The sequence below is a fragment of the Chiloscyllium plagiosum genome, unplaced genomic scaffold, assembly GCF_037043375.1.
Source record: "Chiloscyllium plagiosum isolate Xiang-an unplaced genomic scaffold, Cpla_swu_hap1 HiC_scaffold_27, whole genome shotgun sequence".
Taxonomy (NCBI): Eukaryota; Metazoa; Chordata; class Chondrichthyes; order Orectolobiformes; family Hemiscylliidae; genus Chiloscyllium; species Chiloscyllium plagiosum.
In genome coordinates, this window is record NW_028270165.1 from 76,054,211 (window position 1) to 76,070,925 (window position 16,715).

Here is a 16,715-nt window from a genome sequence, read left to right on the forward strand (position 1 = left end):
CAACTATGGTAGTTTAGCAAGAACAATCCACCTAACCTGCACATTTTTGGATTAGATTGGATTCCCTACAGTGTGGAAACAGGCCCGGCCCAACAAGTCCACACCAACCCTTTGAAGAGCAACCCATCCAGACCCATTCCCTTACACCTAACACTACGGGCAATTTAGCATGGCCAATTCACCTAATCTGCACATTTTTGGACTGTGGGAGGAAACCGGAGCACCCGGAGGAAACCCACGCAGACACAGGGAGAATGTGCAAACTCCACACAGACAGTTGCCCGAGGCGGGAATTGAACCTGAGTCCCTGGTGCTGTGAGGCAGCAGTGCTAACCACTGTGGGAGGAAACCAGAGCACTCGAAGAAAACCCACACAGCCATGGGGAGAATGTGCAAACTCCACACAGACAGTCACCCAAGGCTGGATTCGATGGTGCTGTGAGGCAGCTGATCAAACCACTGAGCCACAGTGGTTCAGCCTGATCTTTAGCAATGATGTGTCAGGCTCTTCCATCATTGTGAGTGGGGATATTGGTGGAGCCTGTGAAGAGGGTCAGAGGGGCCACTAGATTAGATTACTTACAGTGTGGAAACAGGCCCTTCGGCCCAACAAGTCCACACCGACCCGCCGAAGCGCAACCCACCCATACCCCTACATTTACCCCTTACCTAACACTACGGGCAATTTAGCATGGCCAATTCACCTAACCTGCACATCTTTGGACTGTGGGAGGAAACCGGTGCACCTGGAGGAAACCCACGCAGATACGGGGAGAAGAGGGTTGTGCTTAATTTGGATGCTTGTTTACAGACGTTGGTGAGTGCGAATTGCATATTATAGAGTCATAGAGATGTACAGCATAGAAAAAGACCCTTCGGTCCAACCCGTCTATGCTGACCAGATATCTCAACCCAATCTCGTCCCACCTGCCAATACCCGGCCCATATCCCTCCAGCCCCTTCCTATTCATATACCCATCCAAATGCCTTTTAAATGTTGTAATTGTACCAGCCTCCACGACTTCCTCTGGCAGCTCATTCCACACACGTACCACCCTCTGTGTGAAAAGGTTGCCCCTTAGGTCTCTTTAAATCTTTCCCCCTCACCCTAAACCTATGCCCCTCTAGTTCTAGACTCCCCAACCTCAAGGAAAAGACCTTGCCTATTTACCCTATCCATGCCCCTCATAATTTTGTAAACCTCTATAAGCTTTCGAAAGTTCTTGCCTAATACCGTCAAAATGGAATTTCTCCAATTTAGAACTTCAACTTTTAGATCTGATCTATTCTTTTCTATCATTGTTTTAAATATAATAGAATTATGGTCGCTGGCCCCAAAGTGATCCTCCACCTCAGTCACCTACCCTGCCTTATTTCCCCAAGAGTAGGTCAGGTTTTGCACCTTCTCTAGTAGGTACATCCACATACTGAATCAGAAAATTGTCTTTACGCACTTAACAAATTCCTCTCCATCTAAACCTTTAACACTATGTCAGTCCCAGTCTGTGTTTGGAAAGTTAAAATCCCCTACCATAACCACCCTATTATTCTTACAGATAGCTGAGATCTCCTTACAAGTTTGTTTCTCAATTTCCCGCTGACTATTAGGGGGTCTATAATACAATCCCAATAAGGTGATCATCCCTTTCTTATTTCTCAGTTCCACCCAAACTTGGGAACAAAATCTAACATTGAGGAAGTTAGATGTAGCTGTTTTTGCTCTGTCAGCAGAGCAAAGAACACCTCCTTGCAGTTTTGACTGCAGAAAAGGGAAAGCAGCAAGAGCAGGCCAGCTCAATAGCTCCCCCATGTCTGCTCTTCAGATGTGACATCCTCTCACTCTCGTTGACCTTTTCTTGTCTAAAACTAGAGGGGAAAGGGAACAAAGGGGCAACTTTTTCATGCAGAGGGTGGCGTGTGTATGGAATGACCTGCCAGAGGAAGTGGTGGAGGTTGGTACAATTACAACATTTAAAAGGTATCTGGATAGGGACTTGAATAGGAAAGGTTTAGATGGATATAGGCCAAATTTGACAAATGGGACTGATCGGCACGAATGTGTTGGACCGAGTAGACGGTGTCCATGCTGTACAGCTCTATGGTGGGGACATTACCCGTGTCCACAATCCCCCCCCCCCGATCCTGCCACTTGTTGTGTGGCTCAAACTCCGGGAACCTCAGTGGGTCACCAGATCCTGACCATTTCCAAATACCTCCAGGCATTTCTCACAAAAGCCACTCGGATTTTAAGCTGTCATCAGAAACTTTAGCTTTCCTTTTTGTCCAACCTTCAGTACTGAACAAGCACGTTCTGTTCCTGTTGTGGGATCATGTTCAAATAATGACCAAAATCAATGAGTGGGAAAAATAGCCTCTTTATTCAGCAACTGCAAGGAGCACAAGTTTGAGGTGGTGATGGAATCCCGAAATACCATCCTTACAGCAGCCTCTTTACACACCGTTCTTACAGAGATTAAAATTCCACCACTGTGTTGTTACATTGTGTACAAAAGGTAAAACAAAGGTTTGGGTGACTTCTGTCCTGGGGAAACTGGAGATGGTTTAAACAAATGCTAAATGCCAGCTGCTACTCCCAATAGGATTGAGTGTGTCTGTGTGGTCTGCTTGCACAATTACCAAGTCCTTTTGTCTTTTAAGTTAGCAAATGTCAGTAGAAATACTAGGCCTATATGCTCTATATACATTAGACATTCTGCCTGCACTGAATAGAAGAATAAAGGATATTAAACTGCTTACTGTAGCTGGGTTGTCAGAATTACTTACTACTTACCAGTGTGAGTTTCATTCATTCATGCAATTTCATGGAAGCACAGTCTTGATAGTAAGTTTCTGAAAGGGGACAGTGGCTGCGAGTCAGGGAAACTGTTTGATGTTCTGTATCTATTCAGGTCCCGAGACATGGATGGTAAGGGCTGATTAATATTATAATCTTTTGTGGAGACTTGGTGGTGGAGGATGGTATGGTTCTGAATATATTATGATATTGACAGTTATTCACAGGCAGCTTTTGATATAGAAATAGACCTAAACACTGTTTTGTAGCAAGAGCTGATAAGGATTGAAGGTATGAAAAAGCAGTAATGCGTTGAAAGGGGTGTTTAATTTAATCTATCTTGTAAAATATACTACAAAACCACAGTTTTATGAATGAATGAAACTGCGTTACAAATGAAATAAACGGGATTGCAGTATTATTAGATATAGGGCTCTTGTGAGCAGGGTAGGAAAGACTTATGAATGAGTAAAAAAAGTATTTGTGAATGGATTAGTAAAAAGACCTTTAATACAATATCTCACACCATGTTACCATCCTGACATGTTACCATCCTTTGTGGGGAAGGGAGAAACTGGAGCCAATCTTTACAGGGGGTAGATTTCTTCACATGACACGTATATGCGTCCTGACTCCATTGCATGTTCCAAATGAGTAAGTGTATCCTGGTAGGTGCTCAAATGACCAGTGAATGTATGCCTTCTTGAATACTAATACATGTCACACCCACAAAGAATCCAAACATTCTCTACTCAGTGTGACTGGATTGGTGTTTGAGCAGATGGGATGACTGACTAAATCCCTTCCCGCACTGAGAGCAGAGGAACGGCCTCTCCCCGGTGTGAACCCGCTGGTGTCTCTGCAGGCTGGAGGAATTAGCGAATCCCTTCCCGCACTCTGAGCACGTGAAAGGCCACTCCCCGGTGTGAATGTGCTGGTGTTTCCGCAGGGAAGATGAATCAATGAACCCCTTCCCGCACACAGAACAGATGAATGGTCTCTCCCCAGTGTGAACCTGCTGGTGTGTCAGTAGGTTAGAAGAATTAGCGAATCCTTTCCCACACTCCGAGCAGGTGAATGGCCTCTCCCCGGTGTGGACAGGTTGGTGTTTCTGCAGGGAAGATGAATCAATAAACCCCTTCCCACACATGGAGCAGGAGAATGGCCTCTCCTCAATGTGAACCCGCTGGTGTTTCCACAGGGAAGATGAATCAATAAACCCCTTCCCACACACTGAGCAGGAGAATGGCCTCTCCCCAGTATGGACGCGCTGATGCCTCTGCAGGACGGATGAATTATTGAACCCCTTCCCACACACGGAGCAGGAGAATGGCCTCTCCCCGGTGTGGACACGCTGATGCCTCTGCAGGACGGATGAATTATTGAACATCTTCCCGCACACGGAGCAGGAGAATGGTCGCTCTTTGGTGTGGACGCGCTGGTGTCTCCACAGTGCAGATGAATGGGTGAATCCCTTCCCGCACTCGGAGCAGGTGAATGGCCTCTCCCCGGTGTGAATCCGCCGGTGCTTGTACAGGTTGGATGACAAACTGAATCCTTTCCCACAGACGGAGCAGGTGAATGGCCTCTCCCCGGTGTGAATCCGCTGGTGCTTGTGCAGGTCGGATGAACAGCTGAATCCCTTCTCGCAGACAGAGCAGGAGAATGGCCTCTCCCCGGTGTGAATCTGCTGGTGGGTCAGCAGGGAAGATGAATCAATGAAGCCTTTCCCACATATGGAGCAGGTGAATGGTCTCTCCCCGGTGTGGACATGCTGGTGTCTCTGCAGGATGCGTGATTGGGTGAACGCCTTCCCACAGACGGAGCAGGAGAATGGCCTCTCCCCGGTGTGGACCCACCGGTGTCTCCGCAGGGCAGATGAATCGCTGAAGCGCTTCCCGCAGACAGAGCAGGAGAACGGCCTTTCCCTGGTGTGGACCCGCTGGTGGGTCAGCAAGGCAGAGGACTGAGTGAATGCCTTCCCACACATGAGGCAGATGAATGGTCTCTCCCCGGTGTGATGGCAGCGATGGCTCTCAAGCAAGTACGGGAATTTGAATTCCTTCCCACAGTCTCCACATTTCCACGGTTTCTCCATGACGTGGGAATCCTTGTCTCTCTCCAGCTTCGATGTTCGGCTGAAAGATCACACACTACGTATTGTCTCTCGCTGCTGCAAATGAGGTGTTGCTATTTCAGGCTGTGTGACAAGTTAGAGCTCTTCCCACAGTCAGTTCACTGGGACACTCTCACTCAGGTCTGTGTGCCTCAGTCTCACTGATGTTTGAAACCTTTCGAAGCAGGCTCCTGCTTTGAAAGAGAAATAAAAAATCCTACAAGATTCAAAGGCTGATGGTATTCCCGTGCCAATCAATTGATTGTCTCCAGAAGATCTTGTTTTGAGATTTCTAGCTGCAAATCCTCCCTTTCTCATATCCTGTAAAAGAAGATTACAGAAGCCATCACCATCTAACAGGATAGAAATTCAAAACTGACAATTCTGGTTCTTGTGAACATTCTTCCTTCTCACCTTCCCCCCCAAAAATGTGAATCTCCATGCAACAGTCTCCCTCCATTCTTACACTGCTGCAGCTATACTATCCCCACTCTGAATTCTCCTACAAATCCTGAAAAATGTCAACTGACAGAACTACAATCACCTCTTCCTGCCCTGGACACAGGAGTGAGCCAGGCAAAAGTGAGGACTGTAGATGCTGGAAACCAGAGTTTAGGCCAGAGTGGTGCTGGAAAAGCACAGCAGGTCAGGCAGCATCTGAGGAGCAGGAAAATCGACGTTTCGGGCAAAAGCTTATCACAGTTCATGGGGCTTGCTCTGCAATTCCACAAGATCATGTCAGTTCTGCTATCGCGTTAACTCCATTTCCTGCCTGTTATCTATAACCTTTCATATCCCCTATTACTCAAAATTATGTTAAATTCAGCCTTGAATACATTCCATGAGCCAATCTCCATTACTGTCTGAAGGGGAGCATTACATAAACTAACAAGAGAGGATAACTTCTTCATTTCTACTTGATATGAGAGAGCCCTTATTTGTAATCCGCATAAGCGAGTTCTAGATTCTCTAGGGAGCATTTTATCAGAACTTGTGCTTACAAGTCGACCATCAGAATTTTATTAGTTTAAATAAGGTCACTCCTCATTTTTCTAAACGCCAGTGACTGGAGACCCAATCTGCTCAACCTCTACTCATAAGACAACCCCCGTCATGCCAGGAATCAGTGGGGTGAACCTCCTCTAAACTGCTTCCAATGTAAGTACAGTACATCTCTCCTTTAGGAAATTGCCCAGAAATGAACGGAATTCTTGAGTTGCGGTGTCACCAATGCCATGAGCAGCTGGAACAAGCCCTCTGTTCCTATGAACCCCACACCTCCCTTTCACTTCATGCAAGTCAACAAGTTAACCTCGGAGTGAGAAAAGAAATGGAAAAAGGGAGGGCGAGTGCCGTACTCACCGATGTTGGACAGAGGACGGAAGTTGCAGTCTGGGGTGAGGCTCAATCTTCATTCAGAGAGAGAGGAGCAGCAGCAGCAGCAACTTCAGAAGCTCATAGTCCAACCTCCGTACTGAGACAAAGGGTTGGTTCTGATTGGCAGGAGGACCAGACGCCTTCCCGTCCATCCTCATTGGTCCATGAAAAGAAGTTCACAGTCTGTTTCCGCGGACAGCGATGAGCATACGTGGTTGTCTTTGCTGACACCGGCAAACATGCGCAGTGCTTGCTGACACCTAGGAGCATGCGCAGTATGCCCCTTGGCGATTTGAAGTGTCCAAATGCCAAAAGGAGAAAACACGGCTCGAGCCACAAATTTATTTTTTTTTCCCTGTGGCTTGACATTTTAGTCTTTTTGCATTTTGTGTGGCTGCTCAAGTTTTGTATGTCTTTCCCTAGGGTAGAGGGAGTCAAAAGCTAGAGGAACATAGGTTTAGGGTGAGAGGGGTAAGATTTAAAAAGGACCTAAGAGGCAACTTTTTAATGCAGAGGGTAGTGCATGTATGGAATGAGCTGCCAGAAGAAGTGTTGGAGGCTGGTACAATTACAACATTTAACAGGCATCTGGATGGGTATATGAATAGGAAGTGTTTTGAGGGATATGGGCTAAATGCTGGCAAATGGGACTAGATTAGGTTAGGATATCTGGTTGGCATGGACGAATTGAACTGAGGGGCCTGTTTCCATGCCATTCAACTCTATGATGCTGTGGCAAAAGTGAGGACTGCAGATGCTGAAAACCAGAGTCTAGATTAGAGTAGTGCTGGAAAAACACAGCAGGTCAGGCAGCATCCGAGGAGCAGGAGAATCGACGTTGTGGGATGAGGGCGTCACAGCATTAATTGCCCGTCCAAGGGGCAGTCAAGAGTCAACCACACTGCTGTGGGTCTGGAGTCATGTGTAGGCTTGTGTTGCTCTGGGTTTGCTGGCCAGCTGAAATTACAAACAGAATAGGTGCACAGTCTCTGGTGGTGTGATTTTGATTCCCCAAGCTGAGTAAATCGTTAAAGCACCTTTCACAGTCAGTGCCCTGAATCTCCCTCACTTTGTGTCTCAATGTTCTTCTTGCCGCACCAGTATCCAAAATCTCACACGCAGACAGAAACAAGCATTTCTTCTCAATTTGAATGTTTGCTGATTAGATTAGATTACATTACATTACAGTGTGGAAACAGGCCCTTCGGCCCAACAAGTCCACACCGACCCGCCGAAGCGCAACCCACCCATACCCCTACATTTTAGCATGGCCAATTCACCTGACCTGCACATCTTTGTGACTGTGGGAGGAAACCCACGCTGACACGGGGAGATTATGCAAATTCCACACAGTCAGTCGCCTGAGGCAGGAATTGAACCCAGGTCTCTGGCGCTGTGAGGCAGCAGTGCTAACCACTGAGCCAGCGTGCCGCCCACTGATATTCAAGTCCCAATGAATCAAATGGCTCTGTCAGAAGTTGATCTATCATTTGGTTTCAGATTACTTTCTGCATGTCTTCCTCTCTGATAGCCTGTGAAAAAAAATCACAAAATAAGTCTACAGTTGAATGAACATGACATAGGTGCCAAATTCCTGCAAATTACCAGATGCCTGCTGATCATATGGTAATGGACACAGAAATCTGAAAACCCTCATGGAGCCAGATAGCATTAAGTGTAACTTCAATGAAGTTGTCCTCCATGCACAATGACCTGGATAAGCTGCTTACGAAGGGTATTTAAAATTTATTCATGAGATGAGGGTGCGACTGGCCTGACCAAAATTTATTGCTGATCCCTGATTGCCCAGAGGGCAGTTAAGAGTTAACCACACTGCTGTGGTTCTGGAGTCACATGTAGGCCAGACCAGATCAGTTTCCTTCCCTAAAGGACATTAGTGAACCAGATAGGTTTTTCGAACAGTTGACAATGGATTCACAGTTATCATGGCACGGTGGCTCAGTGGTTAGCACTGCTGCCTCACAGCACCAGGGACCTGGGTTCAATTCCCGGGCAACTGTCTGTGCACATTCTCTCCGTGTCTGCGTGGGTTTTCTCCGGGTGCTCCGGTTTCCTCCCACAGTCAAAAGATATGCAGATTAGGTGAATTGGCTATGCTAAATTGCCTGTAGTGTTAGGTGGATTAGTCAGGGGTAAATATAGGGGGGGTTGGTTTCCCTTTGGAGGGTCGTGTGGACTTGTTGGGCCGAAGGGCTTGTTTCCACACTGTAGGGAATCTAATCTAATCATTAGATTCTTACTTCCAGATTTTACTGAGTTCAAATTACACCATCTGCTGTCGCTGGTTTCAAACCTGTATTCCCAGGAAATCACCTGGGTCTCTGAATTAACAGACAAGCAATAATACCATTGCCTCCCTTCAAGCTGCTGGAAATGGAGCTGAATCAGAGATATGAATGAAGATCGAACTTCACTCCAGACTTTAACTTCCTTCCTCTATCCAACATCTGTGAGTCCAATGCTTTCTTTTCTCACCCCCTTTTCCATTCTTTTTTTCTTTCTGGGATTCAGTTGTTGACTTGCAGCAACTGAAAGGAAAGGAGGTGAATCCAGGGAGGGGACAGACTCTGGAAATGTTGGTTCAGGTATGTATCTCAATTGATAAACACATGGCAAATGCAGTACCACAATGTGAATTTATAGTCTTTGCTGTGGGAAAAAAAGCAGAAAGGAGGTGCATTGTTTAAATGGTGATATATTGGGATGTGGAGAAAGTGAGGACTGCAGACGGTGGTGGTCAGAGTCGAAACGTGTGGCGTTGGAAAAGCACAGCAGGTCAGGAGGCATCAAAGGAGGAGGAGAGTCAACATTTCAGGCACAAGCCCTTCATCGGGATTGATTTTTGGAAGTACAAAGGGGCCTCAGTGTCCTTCCGCGCCAGTCACTGCCAGTTGTCAGACAGGTGCAGCAAGCAATGAGCAAGGCAAGTGATATATTAGCGAAAGGAATTGAGTTCAGAAGTGGGGATGTCTTCCTGCAGTTAGGGGTCATTGAAGGCTGAGTTTATTTGATTTTTGAACAATAAAGAAGTGGATGTTTACACGGGAAGGCAAGATAATGGCTTTCAGACCAAAACAGAGCAGTTACAGAGTCATACAGCATAGAAACAGACCCTTCAATCCAACTAGTCCATGCCATATTCTCAAACTAGTCCCACCTGCCTGTTTTTGGCTAATATCCCACCAAACCTTTCCTATTCATGTACTTATCCAAATGCCTTTTAAATGCTGTAACTGTACCTGCATCCACCACATCCTCACAACATTCATTCCACACACAAATCACTCTGTGTAAAAAAAAAAGGGTGGCCCTCATGTCTTTTTAAAATCTTTCTCCTCTCACCTTCAAAATTGAAACCCCACCTTAGGAAAAAGACACTCCCCGTTCACCTCATCTCTACCCCTCATGATTTTATAATCCTCTATGAAGCCACCTCTAAACCTCCCATGCTGCAGTGAAAAAAGTCTCAGCCTAACCACCTCGAGGTCGGTATATTCATATCCAGTTATGATCTGTTCCATCCGGTGCAGGTTCAAAAGACCAAATGGCTTACTCCTGCTCCCAATTCTCTATCCAGGACAGCAAGAGAATGTAAGACATTGGAGCAGAAATTAGGCTATTCAGCCCATTGGGTCTGCTCCACCATTCAGTTAAGGCTAAGATTCTCAACCTCATTCTCCCACTTTCTCCCTGTAACCCTCGATCCCCCTGATACTCAAGAAACTATCAAGAACAGAGGTTTTAAATATACTCAGTGACCTGGCCTCTGCAGCCTTCTGTGGCAATGAATTCCACAGATTTACCACTCTCAGGCTGAAGAAGTTTCTCCTTATCTCCATTCTAAAAAGTCTTCCCTTCACTCTAAGGCCGTGCCCTTGGGTCCTAGTCTCTCCTACCAATGGAAATATCTTCCCAACATCTACTCTGTCCAGGCCATTCAGTATTCTGTATGTATCAATTAACTATGCCCCTGAGTGTGGGCTTGTTAATCAGCATGAACTAGCCTGTTCAGGATGTGGTACAGCAGGGATTAGGTTCAGCAAAGTGAGAATGGAGGGAGAGAGTGTGGGATGGAGATTTTCAACTTTCAGGGAATGAGGGAAGGAAGGAAGTTTATTATTAATTAGAATTGATCAGATGGGCTGATGGGCCAAGCAGTGGCAGCTGGATTTTAATTTAGACAAGTGTGGGGGGTTGCATTTGGAAAGGCATGTCAGGGCAGGGCTTACACAGTTAATGGAGAATTTTGCCAAACAGAGACCTTGTGGTGCAGGTTCATAGTTCCTTGAAAGTGGAGCTAGCTAGGGCAGGAATAGGAGGATAAAGCAGATGAATGTATGGTTGGGGAGCTAGTGTATGGGAGAAGAATTCACATTTTTGGATCATTGGAATCTCTTGGGGGAGAAGTGACCTGTACAAGAAGGACGGATTGACCACCTAAATTGAAAGGGGACTAATATACTAGCAGGGAGATTTGCTATAGCTGCTCGGGAGGATTTAAACTAGTAAGGTGGTTGGGAAGATGGGACCAAGGGAGATAGTGAGGAAAGAGATCAATCTGAGACTGGTACAGTTGAGAACAGAAGCAAGTTGAACAGTCAGGGACAAAGCAGAGAACAAAATAGGACCAATGAATTAAACTGCATTTATTTCAATGCAAGAGGCCTAACAGGGGAGGCAGATGGTTAGGAACATGGGACTGGGATATCATAGCAATTACAGAAACATGGCTCAGGGATGGACAGGACTGGCAGCTTAATGTTCCAGGATACAAATGCTACAGGAAGGATAGAAAGGGAGGCAAGAGAGGAGGGGGAGTGGCGTTTTTGAGAAGGGATAGTATTACAGCTGCGCTGAGGGAGGATATTCCCGGAAATACATCCAGGGAAGTTATTTGGGTGGAACTGAGAAATAAGAAAGGGATGATCAGCTTAGTGGGATTGTATTATAGACCCCCTAATAGTCAGAGGGAAATTGAGAAACAAATTTGCAAGATTTCAGTTATCGGTAAGAGTAATAAGGTGGTTATGGTAGGGGATTTTAACTTTCCAGAGAGTGGGACTGCCATAGTGTGAAGAGTTTAGATGGAGAGGAATTTGTTAAGTATGTACAAGAAAATATTGCGATTTAGTATGTGGATGTACCTACTAGAGAAGGTGCAAAACATGACCTACTCTTGCAAAATAAGGCAGGGCAGGTGTCTGAGGTGTAATTGCGGGAGCAGTTTGGGACCAGCGATCATAATTCTATTAGTTTTAAAATAATGATGAAAAAGATAGACCAGATCTAAAAGTTGAAGTTCTAAATTGGAGGAAGGCCAATTTTGATGGTATTGGGCAAGAACTTTCAAAAGCTGTTGGGGCAAATGTTTGATGGTAAAGGGACGGCTGGAAAATGGGGAAACCTTCAAAAATTAGATACCGAGAGTCCAGAGAAAGCATATTCCTGTTAGGGTGAAAGGTAAAGCTGGCAGGTATAGGAAATGCTGGATGACTAAAGAAATTGTGGGTTTGGTTAAGAAAAAGGAAGCATTTACTGTGGAAAAGGATATGGAAGATATAGAATGTAGGGAAATAGGTGGTGACACCTTGCAAAATGTCCATATTACAGAGGAGGAAGTTCTGGATGTCTTGACATGCATAAAGGTGGATAAATCCCTAGGACCTGATCAGATGTACCCTAGAACTCGGTGGGAAGCTAGAGAAGTGATTGCTGGGCCTCTTGCTGAGATATTTATATCATCGATAGTCACAGGTGAGGTGCCGGAAGACTGGATAGCATGGTGCCACTGTTTAAGAAGGATAGTAAGGAAAAGCCAGGGAACTATAGACCAATGAGCCTGACGTCAGTGGTGGGCAAGTTGTTGGAGGGAATCCTGAGGGATAGGATCTACATGTATTTGGAAAGGCAGGGACTGATTAGGGATAGTCAACATGGCTTTGTGCATGGGAAATCATGTCTCACAAATTTGATTGAATTTTTTGAGGAAGTAACAAAGAGGATTGATGAGGGCAGAGCAGTAGATATGATCTATATGGACTTCAGTAAGGCGTTCAACAAGGTTCCCCATGGGAGACTGGTTAGCAAGATTAGATCTCACAAAATACAGGGAGAACTAGCCATTTGGATACAGAACTGGCTCAAAAGTAGAAGACAGAGGGTGGTGGTGGAGGGTTGTTTTTTCAGACTGGAGGCCTGTGACCAGTGGAGTGCCACAAGGATCGGTGCTGGGTCCTCTACTTTTTGTCATTTACATAAATGATTTGGATGTGAGCATAAGAGGTACAGTTAGTAAGTTTGCAGATGACACCAAAATTGGAGGTGTAGTGGACAGCAAAGAAGGTTACCTCAGATTACAACAGGATCTTGATCAATGGGCAGATGGAGTTTAATTCAGATAAATACGAGGTGCTGCATTTTGGGAAAGCAAATCTTAGCAGGACTTATACACTTAATGGTAAGGTCCTAGGGAGTGTTGCTGAACAAAGAGACCTTGGAGTGCAGGTTCATAGCTTCTTGAAAGCGTTTGGTATGCTGTCCTTTATTAGTCAGAGTATTCAGTACAGAAGTTGGAAGGTCATGTTCTGGCTATACAGGACATTGGTTAGGCCACTGTTGGAATATTGCGTGCAACTTGAAACGTTTCAGAAAAGATTTGCAAGGATGTTGCCAGGGTTGGAGGAATTGAGCTATGGGGAGAGGCTGAATAGGCTGGAGCATCGAAGGCTGGCGGGGTGACCTCATACAGGTTTATAAAATCCTGAGGGATATGGATAGGATGAATAGACAAAGTCTTTTCCCTGGGGTAGGGCAGTCCAGAACTAGAGGGGATAGGTTTAGGGAGAGAGGTAAAAGATATGAAAGGGACCGAAGGGGCAACTTTTTCACACAGAGGGTGGTGAGTGTATGGAATGAGCTGGAGGAGAAAGTGAGGTCTGCAGATTCTGGAGATCAGAGCTGAAAATGTGTTGCTGGAAAAGCGCAGCAGGTCAGGCAGCATCCAGGGAACAGGAGAATCTACATTTCGGGCATAAGCCCTTCTTCAGGAAAATTCCTGGATGCTGCCTGACCTGCTGCGCTTTTCCAGCAACACATTTTCAGCTATGGAATGAGCTGCCAGCAGAAGTGATGGAGGCTGGTACAATTACAGCATTTAAAAGGCATCTGGATGGGGGCATGAACAGCAAGGGTTTAGAGGGATATGGGCCAAGTGCTGGCAAATGGGACTAGATTAGGTTGGGATATCTGGTCGGCATAGACATGTTGGACTGAAGAGATTTGGGCACGGAAACAGACTCCATGACTCGAAGTGGGAAAGGGAGGTTGCAGCGGGTGTGGTCCAACAATGTCAGGAGAGAGCCTCTGCTGAGGGCACATGAGAAGGTAGAAGCTACAAAGACAAAGCAGAACCTGAAAGCTCTGGGTGGCGCGGTGGCTCAGTGCTTAACAACTCTCTGTATGGACTTTGAAGGGCCTTTGCCTGAAACGTCGATTCTCCTGATCCTCGGATGCTACCTGACCTGCTGTGCTTTTCCAGCACCATTCTAATCTTGAGTGTAATCTCCAGCATCTGTAGTACCCACCTCTGCCCTGTGTGGACTTCAGCATGTTCTCCCCCTTGTGTCTGTGTAGGTTACTTGAGGTCCTCAAGTTTGCTCCCACATTCCAAATAGCTGCAGTTTAGGGTGGATCAGCCCTGCTAAAGTGTCCAGGAATTTGGAGGTTTGTGTGGGTTAGCCACGGGGAACTGCAAGGCTGTAGGGTAAGCGGGTGGGTCTCTCTCTCTCTGTCCCTTCCTTCCCTCCTGTACCCTCTCTCCTCTTTCTCTTTCCTCAAGCCCTCTTTAAACACTTTAAACCCTTCTAAGTCACAGAGAATTGATGGTGGTTACTCTACATGGGAGATGGGAGTGCATGAGAGATCACTGATCTTTTAAATTGAGAATAGCTTAAAATGATAATATTCAGAAACATCAATAAAGTCTGAAATCATGTTCAATTTTATATAAAAGCTGCAGACATCTTTCTGGAACTTGCATTGAAATATGTACAGTTGAGGACAAGCTGTAAGGGGTGAATGGCCTATTCCTAGTCTTGTGAAATTTGTTTTGACTATGTATAAATAGAACCATTGAGTTACAGAGCATGGAAACAACCCTTCGGTCCGTGCTGACCAGATATCCTAAGTTAATCTAGTCCCATTTGCTTGCACTTTGCCTATGTCCCTCTAAAATTTCCTATTCACATACCCAGCCAGGTGCCTTTTAAATGCTGTAATTATACCAGCCTTCAGTATTTCCTCTGGCAGCTTATTCAATACACATACCAAACTATACATTGCCCCTTGGGTCCCTTTTAAATCTTTCTTCTAGTTCTGGACTCTCCCACCCCAGGGAAAACCCCTACCTATTTACCCTATCCATGCCCCTCATAATCTTATAAACCTCCATAAAGGTCATTCCTCAGCCTCTGACGCTCCAGGAAAAACAGCCCCAGCCTACTCAGCCTCTCCCTGTAGCTCAAACCCTCTAACCCTAGCAAATTCCTTATAAATTTCTGAACACTTTTAAGTTTCACAACATCCTTCCTGATTAGAGCTTAAAAATGTGTTGCTGGAAAAGCGCAACAGGTCAGGCTGCCTGAGCTGCTGTGCTTTTCCAGCAACACATTTTTAAGCTCTGATCTCCAGCATCTGCAGTCCTCACTTTATCCTTCCTGATTAGTCAGTAATAGGCTGTGAACAATCTATATTGTTCGGGTCGTAAGACAGGGCTTTTCTTGAGGCAAATTGACTTGCACACAATTTTTTTCTAATGCTTAGGTCCATTTTAAATCTTTGTCTCTCACCCTAACCCTGTGCCCTCTAGTTTGCATTCCCCTACCCTGAGGAAAATACATACAAAAGTTGAGCAGCCAGACAAAATGCAAAAGGAATGAAATGTGCAGCAACAAGGGAAAAAATTGTGGCTCCAGCCTTTTGTTTTAACCCCAGATTGGCAAATGGACACAAAGGTACCAGTCTCGGATTGATCTCTTTCCTCACTATCTCCCTTGGTCCAGCCGCCGCCCCCCCCCCAAATCTTACGAGTTTAAATCCTCCCGAGCAGCTCAAGCAAATCTCCCTGCTAGTATACTAGTCCCCTTCCAATTCAGGTGCAATCCGTCCTTCTTGTACAGGTCACTTCTACCCCAAAAGAGATGCCAATGATCCAAAAATGTGAATCCTTTTCCCATACACCAGCTCCTCAGCCATGCATTCATCTGCTCTATCCTCCGATTCCTGCCCTCACTAGCTCATAGCACCAGGTCTCAAGGACCTCCTTTTTAAATTCCTGCCTAACTCTCTGTAATCTCCCTTCAGAATCTCAACGTTTTCCCTTCCTATGTCGTTGGTTCTGATTAAAAGCCTTCTGAAATTCCAAATAAACCACATTCATTGGCTCCCTCTCATCAACTCTATTACAGTAGTTACATACTGAAAGAATTCAAGTTGATTGTGAAACATGATTCCCTTTTGGAAATCCATGCTGACTCCATCTGCTCCTGCCACTGTTTTCTCAGTGCTTAGCTATTAATTATTTTGTCATGGACTCTCACATTTTCTCCGCGACCAATGTCAGGCTGACTGGTGTATAACTCCCTGCTTTCACCTTACCTCCCTGTTTACATAGAGTGGTTACATTAGCTATCCTCCAGTCCTCATGATGTTGAGGTGCTAGTATGGGAGAAAGGTGGACAAAGTCAGACGTCAACTTGCCACAGGCTTGAAAACATCGGATGAAATGTCATTCTAACACAAATTGTTACTTGGCTGTACTAAATTATCGATAGTGTTCAGGAATATGCAGATTTGGATAGATTGGCCATACTAAATTACTAGTCGGGTAAATGTAGAACAATAGGGGTAGGGGAATGAGTCTGGGTGGGTTACTTGTTGGAGGGTCGGTGTGGACTCGTTTGGCTGAGTAGCCTGCTTCCACCCTGTAGGGATTCTATGAAGGGAAGACGTACAGGTAATTGCAAACGGTCTCTCCTCCACGTCTGTGGCTGGGCAACATAGGTGCAGTGCGAGCCAGTCGGCCGACCGTCCGGAGCAGGCGCAGTGCGGGTTCAGTTGTTGGCTTTGCCCGACCACTGGCCACGCCCAGTGACCCATTGAAGATGTCCACAACATAGAAGTGGCCCTGTCAGTTCCAGAGTGAAACTCCCTCTTTCTGGGCAACTCCTCATCCGAGCAGGGAGAGGGGGGGGAAAATCTGTTTACTTGTAGCAACTGGAGTGAATCCAGGGAGGGAGCGGAGTCTATAGACTCAACTCCCCCTCCAACTCGGAGGACATGCAGGTCCTGGGCCTCCTCCACCACCACTGCCTCACCACTTGACGCCTGGAGGAAGAATGCCTCATCTTC

General features: G+C 45.9%; 2 protein-coding genes across 2 annotated transcripts in view; both read right to left on the reverse strand.

Annotated features, from left to right (window-relative positions):
- Positions 1–6,287, reverse strand: part of LOC122543548 (uncharacterized) — a 398,874-nt gene extending 392,587 nt beyond the window's left edge. The window contains exon 1 of the mRNA XM_087974936.1: positions 6,273–6,287. The gene's annotated coding sequence lies outside the window, so the exon portion shown is untranslated. The remainder of the gene's footprint in view (positions 1–6,272) is intronic.
- Positions 2,362–6,480, reverse strand: LOC122543655 (uncharacterized). The gene is made up of 2 exons (XM_043682471.2): positions 6,273–6,480; positions 2,362–5,231 (listed from the first exon to the last, which is right to left on the reverse strand). Exon 2 carries the CDS (start codon positions 4,890–4,892, stop codon positions 3,543–3,545), a length of 1,350 nt encoding a protein of 449 aa, XP_043538406.2. The 5' UTR covers positions 4,893–5,231; positions 6,273–6,480; the 3' UTR covers positions 2,362–3,542.
- Positions 6,481–16,715: the final 10,235 nt, after the last annotated feature.